We start from the raw sequence: 7,473 nt of genomic DNA on the forward strand, positions 1-7,473 counted from the left end.
GATTAAAGAAAAACCATAACAACAAATTTTAAGCAAGAATATCCTGTATCTCCTCTCCTATATCAAATTTCAAAAAACTGTTGTCTGTTTAGTCCAACTAGTCTTATTAACAGTCTCACTGAGTCACTGTTGAGTGTTGACTGTTGAGCCACTGCCTTCTTCTCTAATCTCTATATTCCCAAAAGAAATGAATTTTCATACTCTCTCGGTTTCTTCTTCTTTGGTACCCTGCACTCCAAAAACTTATCTCTGCTCCAACATCAATAATGAGTCCAGCCGGGTCAACTCGCCCGCGCCATCCCAACTCACCACAAAAAGGCGGTGCCTCTTCTGTGGAAGAAGGCACTTCGTTGAAGCTGCAACATTGGCAACTACACTCTTCCCTATTAAACCCTCCAGAGCCACCAATAATTCAGATTCTGATTACGATTACGCGGTAACCATTAACAATTTAACTTGTGCAGTTGACCCAACAATTAACAGAGAAGTCAAAAGATGAGGTTTTTGTTTTGATTGCCAAAAAAACTTACTTTTTTGTAGGATGTGCTTAACCAGTTTCATCCACCAAAGCCAGATTGGTATGAAGAGTTCTATGCTTGGGTTATGAATTCAGCTACTAAGTCTTATGAAGCTGAGGTTTATATTTCTTCATGTTGCATTTAATAATTACTATTGAATTGAATTATGAAGCTGTTGTTGTTGAATTGGATTGAAGTTTTGGGAATTTCTTTTTTTTTTTTTTTTTTTTTTTTTTTTTTGTGGTAAGGTTGCAAAGTACAAGTCACAAGTCTTAAGTAACTTGAAGGGGAAGAAGGCTCTTAAAATCTTGGAGGTTGGGATTGGAACAGGTCCTAACCTCAGTTATTATGCTAACGATTCCGATGTTCATGTTGTTGGCATTGATCCTAACCCGAAGATGGAGAAATATGCTCGGTCTGCAGCTAGATTGGCTGGCTTACTGCTCTCAAACTTCGAGTTTTTTCAAGCTGTATGTACCATTCTCTCATCGGCTTATAGGCACTGCTTTAAGAAGAATGTTCTCATAACAGTGAATATTAAATGTGGAATACACTAAAAGATAACGGCACTGGTTTGTGGTAAAGTAGCACAAAACAGTATATTTATGGAAATGCTTTCTAGGTTTGTGTCAATTATGGATCAAAGGTGTAAATTTCCTTCTTCCATTCATTTAGAAAATTTTCCACATTTTTCTACAAGAATCAACTAATCATCACCCTTAATGTTGATGCTTTGTTCTGTTTAGTTATGTTAGTTTATGTTCTGCTCTTGTTAATTGAACTTTATCTTTAATGTTGAGTCTACTTAGGTTGGGGAGGCTATACCACTAAGTGATGCTTCAGTGGATGCAGTCGTTGGAACGCTTGTATTGTGTTCTGTTAAAGATGTTGATTTGGCATTAAAAGGTAATGGAAGTTGTAGAGCTTTCTGTGTTTTTCTCAAATAAATATATTGATTTTATTGTTTGGAGTATTTACTCAATCATCACTGTACTGATTAGTTTACCTGTGTGATTATTATACTTCGTTAGCTGCATTTTGGATTTTCTCATTAAAACAATTGATTGTTTGAACTTTGAATGTTTGACCTAAAATTTGGAAAGTATTTATTATCTGCTTTGCATGATATTTTTTTTTTTTTTTGTGTTAAGAAAAGAAAAAGAAACAAGAAAGGTAGAGGAAAATCTTAGAAGGTTTTGAATATGAAAAGTGATTGAGATGTTAGTGTTTGCATTCCCTTGCATTTGAAGACACAAATTTTGAATGTAAAAAGTGATTGAGATGTTAGTGTTTGCATTCCCTTGTATTTGAAGACACAAATTCATCATCCTTTAGACCATAATAGAAAGAAAAAGGTCAATTCTGCTGACTGATATTGTGTACTAATTGAAATTGGTCACTGATTCAATTGAACTTGTCCCAAGTTGTATGCTTGAGGGAACTTTAGCGCAAAAACTGGATTATTAGATATAAAGATCATTGAGGGTCCTTCACTCAACTAGTTGAGCTTTTGTATAATTTTTGGTTCTTGATTCTTGGCACACTTGTTACTTAAGGGTTATCCCCCAACGCCATTTCGCTTTCTGTGCAGAAGTTAAGAGGGTGTTGCGACCCGGTGGAAAGTATGTGTTTGTCGAACATGTGGCTGCAAAAGGTGTGTACACAACTTCCAAATTCAATTTGGAAACCGAAATAGCTTAGTAACAACTTTAGTTAACTTTGATTTACAGATGGCACAACTCTCAAATTTTTCCAACGACTTACTGATCCTCTGCAGCAGATACTTGCAGATGGGTGCCACCTTTCAAGAGATACAGGAAACAGCATATCCAAAGCTGGATTTTCAAGTGTTGAGTTCAAGACAGCATTTGTGTCTAACGCTTCATTTATAAACCCCCATATATATGGAATAGCATACAAGTAGCACCGAAAGGCACGAGCTGCCCCGGCTACATTGCTTCGATCAAGGACTAAATCTTCCTCTTCCTCAACATCTGTACCAAGCACAAATTTCTGAAGTTATACCGTAAAGTATGTTTCGTATCATGTTCTTTTGGTTTCAAAATAGTGCGGTGGAGGAGACACTGCTATTTTGCATCATTTACAGCATAATATAGGTTTCAACACTTATTGTTTTCATTTCATTCCAAGACTTGGAAGTTTGAGGCGACATCCATGGCACCAACAACGGGCTCCGATACCGTTGTTAAGTATCTAAGAAAGTAGGAAACCACACCTTAAAAGCTAGCTGATGAGTGGTTCTATATCAAGCATCCTATATTACCCCATGTGAGACTTTGAGCATCCCATAATATACCCAAGCCCCTAACAGACACCTTTTGTTCCCCAACAAAGTCTTGCGTGCTTGGTTAATATGTTGTGTTGTCCACCTATCTTCTTCTTCTTGCTATAAAGCATCTTTAATGGCATCATTGTCAAACACAAATTTGGCTAGTGTTGTTTTGCCCGCATCTCGAATTCCACTATCGAAATGATGCAACAATTTGTTTCTCTGAATGTAAATGAACCATCTGAACTTCTACATCCTCATCAAATCCAATGATCTTTTGGTCTTTAACGTTAAGAGATAGTTGTTTCATTTGCTGCAACTTTGAACAGCGGAGAACGAGTCAGCTCCGGTCTGAAACTTCACTAAACCATGTCTTTATCCTTCTTGAGGAATCTTGAATCTTTCTCCCAATGCTATCCAACTTCCATTCAATAACAAAGCGACTCTGGCACATGAAAACATGGGTTTCCACGGTTTGTGCAGTTCTCTTGTATATTCATCAATAACAAACTGAATTTTTCAAGCAATGGCTCTCAGTTCACTACCCAAACCTTCGATCTTTTATCGAGTTCTCCCATCTCTTGTACTTGTAGTCCATCCATCAGTTGCTATTCGATTTGCTGTTTGAGACACGTGATATGCTGATACGAGGATGGCGCCTTTGTTACCTCTGTCTCTTTACTTGAGCTTGTTGCTCAATGTCAGAGTTGGTTTCACCCTCAGTAACACTGGTTGAGACCATAGGCATTCCCTTCTCACGTCCTTCCAAATTTGCAATCACATCTTTTCTTCCTATCTGAGATAGCGTCAGTTCTGTACACTAAGGAACTCAGAATCTTAAACTGTAAATTTCAATTTCTCCACCCACACCTTTTGCTTCTATTCATGGCTTGTGCACTCACTAAACAAGGTACGCATTAGTCCACGTCCATTTCTAACAACTCCAAGTTCCTATCTATAGACCTATGCAAAAAGTCAATCAAGAAGCCCTTGAGCATTGTTTAATGCTTTTCTTTCGTTTTCTTTGCGCTTGAATTTTCTAGTTGGAAACTAAATATGAAAAAATAAGTCGTGTCTCTTATTAGTGTTTCTGTGTCTTTCCTATCAAGGTCACAGAATATACTAATTCAGCGTCTCACGACACGATGTCGATATTCATGTCTCGTCCGCTAAACATAATTTTGTGTCTCAATGTCCCGTGCTTATAAGCAAATGCATTCCAAATCCATGTCACACAGTCTATGTAGGTTGATCTTATGTGAAGAGCATGTCCAATTTGAGTAGAGAGACATGCTTCTTGAGTTTCCTTTCTGTGGGATGAAAAAGGATAAGCTCGAGCCTTCCAACTCTTTTATCATAAAAGTGTCTAACAATGCATTCTATGGCATTACACACACTCTTCACCTCCTCCAACCACAAATTTTCTCTCCTACCAATCAACTTCAAACTTGATACAATGTTTTTTGTGAAATCCCATCTTTTACCTCTTTCACCACCTTCATCACCTGGGTACGGATAATCAAGTCATGACTTAGAACATTCTTTACATGTTTTTACTACGCTGAGGCTTCTCCAGAAGGAGTTTCAATGGCCACGCCTGTGTTCTTCGTTTGATCCTATATTGAACTCATGCAAAGTACATGTATTAGATATACAATATACAATATACGGTACGACATGAAAATATGGTAATTATATACTAAAGATAATTCGTTAAGTGTTCAATTTTATAATTTTACTTTTACAAGTATAATTGTCCATTTTAAAAAAGGTTGTCAACAGTTCCTTTTATCAGTCAACATTTTTATTCTACATAAAATTTTCTTTTGTTCTCTTAATAATTATTCGTTCAGTACTTGGTTGATTGTTGATTAAAAAAGTGAACCTAGTAAAACCCTTTAAAAAGTTTATGCATTATTAATTTTTCTTTGTATTAATTATATCCCTATTTAAAGTAATTCATTGTTTCAAACTTATTAGAAATTCTTCTTTAGATGTTTTCCCATTATTAATGTTAAAGAGACTTTTGTAAATTATCCTTTATTTATTTATTTCGTTTTGTATAACTTGAAGATTTTTAAATTGTTTTCATAGTGTACTATGTACATATTTAAAATTAGACACTTAAATTGATGTCTGATGGGGGGTGTGTAGGATAATAGACAAACTAGGTTATATTAGAATCCTTGAAAGAGAAGTAATGCATGTGCATAATCTTGGTTGTTTCTCCGTTTGGAGAGATCTTTGATCCTGAAGGTGATCCGTTCAAGCTTCATATGGAAATAAAGGAGTTTAATAAACTAACATAGATTGGTCAAGTTGTCAGTAAATTCATTCGTTTAAACAAGTGTTGGAGATTTGAATTCCACCTTATACATACAGACTGTAATAATCCATTAGCGAATGACAGACCTTTAAATAAAGCTCAGATCCGTGACGAATTAATCTTTGATCTGACGGATAAGGGGACATTGTGAAAAAACAAAAAAGACAAAAGAAGGAGTTTAATAATTCCAAGTGGCTGCCTGCTATGTTGGTTTGGTTCGCTGAGTCTTAGTAGTGTGTTCACTACAAAAGAGAGCGAAGAATTTACAATATGCTACATAATCAATAACTTTTTTGAACAATATAAACAACCACCAATCAAATAAAAAATACACTATACCTCTAAATTACCTAAGTAAATCTTAATATTAGAATAACCATCCGCACACCTAATGAAATGAACATTTGATATGTCTATTGTTAACATTATTAAATATTTTCATTATTTACCTATACTTTTCTTTTGTTAAAATATCGATTTAACTCTTAAAATCTTTTGATATTATGATTATAAATGAATTAATAAATTTTATAAAATTTATACTCAGTTTAACGATTTTATAATTTAAATTTTATTACGATTTTATATTTTAGGTATTTAATTTACTTTTTTATTTCCAACGCCACCCAGCCTCCCGTCGATGCTGCTGAAGCATCTCTTCATCCCGCTTGCGCTCTGTAACAACGTCAGATCGCTCCACAGCAGCCCGTGCATATTTCTTCCTGCTGCCCCCTGCCTCCAGCCATGCAGACCCACCGCAACCCTGCCTTCACCGTCGCAGTCTCACCGTGCGTGGCAGTTCCGTCGACATCCAGGGCATATATGGCCACATTTTCATATGTGCATCACCCTCACATGCCCGTTAATGGTTTTCCCATACGCTACTGTAGCTGTCTCGTTTTGTCCCGTCGCCATCCTTCTTCCGTCACCGTGGTTCTCTTTCTCCTCCTCCTCCTCTTCTTCTTCTTCCTTTTTTCAGGGTGTTGAAGTTTATTTTATTAGATATATGGATGATTATTTTTATCTTAAATGAATGTTCATTTAATTTAAATTGGATTTAAGTAGTTACAATGAAATTTATTGGATGTTCATTTTATTAAGTATGTGGATGGTTGAGGAACAATGGCACTGATGTCCACAGGAGGCGAGGATGATGGCCGGTGAGAGTGCGTTTGACACCGATGAACTGGGATGATTGATGAAAGTGGGGTGACAGATAGTTTGAGAAGAAGAGGAGTATTTGGGTGAAATGGTTTGATAAATTAGTGTTTGAAATGGTTAATTTTTTGAATAACCAAGTGAGTTTTTTTATTGAAGTAATTTAAAGAATGTTTTTTATTTTTTACTTGTATCGACCTAATTTACAGTCTATTGTTTACCTTATTCAAATTTCTCATTGTCTCTAGCGAAATTGTTGTTTTTACGTAAAATTTTGATTTCTCCACCTTTGGAGGGCCAATTACTCTAAACAAAGATTACATTTGATATGGCCAATTGAGAAGACTGGTTTCCGTGCATTGCTTACTGCATAAAAATGAGACCACAAATGTTTGAGTAGGTACTGTCCTTCTCATTTATCACTTTACATATCGCTTGAGCAATTATGTTGATGGCTTGTCGGAGACATGGCATTCTGGAGCGCATTCTTTTTATGCTTTATTCTTATGTAAAGTATCTTTATTTGCATTCGGAACAACACGAAAGATATGTGCTGATCATGCATGGTAATTATAATCAGAGTAATTGAGAATAATGAGAAGGGAGTACGTATTTGTTTGGATTAGCTTCTTTTAACCCCCCCCCCCCCCCCCTTTTATTTTAATAATAAAGTACTTTTATTAAAACAATTCATGTGTGACGAGATAATTTTCTTACAACGGCAAATAGATAAGCAACTGATAGCGGTAACAATAAAATCAAGATGGTAAGACTCATGAATGAGTAAAAGTGAACACAATAAAATAACTTCGTTTGTGCGTGCATATCTGTCGCTGATGTTTTTTATTTTAGTAATTTTATGGTTTGTAAATTTTTTTTTACTGTCCACAATATTTTTTTAATTTAACGGATAATGACTAATTCGTTATGAATTTGAGTTCTATTTAAGAGTCTCTAATTTATTTTTATCCTTTTTTTCTTAGTATCAACAACTTGTTAACATGTTTTATTGATTTTTGTGCAATTTGTTGATGATAGTAATTGACTTTATAAATGTTTTGCCAAGCTAAAGTCCATATTAATAAAAAAATTATAAAAGAAAAAAAAAAGAATAAACAGTATTAAAATATAGATAGATATATATTAACTTCAGATTTTTGAAGTTAAATTTATAATATACG

The 7,473-nt window shown here is 35.1% G+C and overlaps 1 protein-coding gene across 4 annotated transcripts; it reads left to right on the forward strand.

Annotated features, from left to right (window-relative positions):
- Positions 1-3,354, forward strand: LOC130979485 (uncharacterized). Of its 4 annotated transcripts, none has more exons than XM_057902943.1 (6): positions 1-436; positions 541-636; positions 767-988; positions 1,328-1,424; positions 2,113-2,172; positions 2,299-3,354. In XM_057902943.1, the coding sequence occupies exons 1-6, from the start codon at positions 188-190 to the stop codon at positions 2,370-2,372; spliced, it is 798 nt and encodes a 265-aa protein (XP_057758926.1). In that variant the 5' UTR covers positions 1-187; the 3' UTR covers positions 2,373-3,354. The 4 variants fall into 4 exon arrangements, with proteins under 4 accessions (XP_057758926.1, XP_057758924.1, XP_057758925.1 ...); XM_057902941.1 differs by having other exon boundaries at positions 3-436; positions 2,249-3,350; XM_057902942.1 differs by having other exon boundaries at positions 4-436; positions 2,110-2,172; positions 2,299-3,351.
- The last annotated feature ends 4,119 nt before the right edge of the window (positions 3,355-7,473 follow it).

Source organism: Arachis stenosperma, chromosome 5 (assembly GCF_014773155.1).
Source record: "Arachis stenosperma cultivar V10309 chromosome 5, arast.V10309.gnm1.PFL2, whole genome shotgun sequence".
Taxonomy (NCBI): domain Eukaryota; kingdom Viridiplantae; phylum Streptophyta; class Magnoliopsida; order Fabales; family Fabaceae; genus Arachis; species Arachis stenosperma.

What these genes read in the sequence shown, in the direction of transcription:
- LOC130979485 (XM_057902940.1), top strand. Translation starts at nt 188, where the DNA reads ATGAATTTTCATACTCTCTCGGTTTCTTCTTCTTTGGTACCCTGCACT. An exon ending in CTAAGTCTTATGAAGCTGAG is followed by an intron (nt 637 to 766) that starts GTTTATATTTCT and finishes TTTTGTGGTAAG; the next exon opens with GTTGCAAAGTACAAGTCACA. An exon ending in ACTTCGAGTTTTTTCAAGCT is followed by an intron (nt 989 to 1,327) that starts GTATGTACCATT and finishes GAGTCTACTTAG; the next exon opens with GTTGGGGAGGCTATACCACT.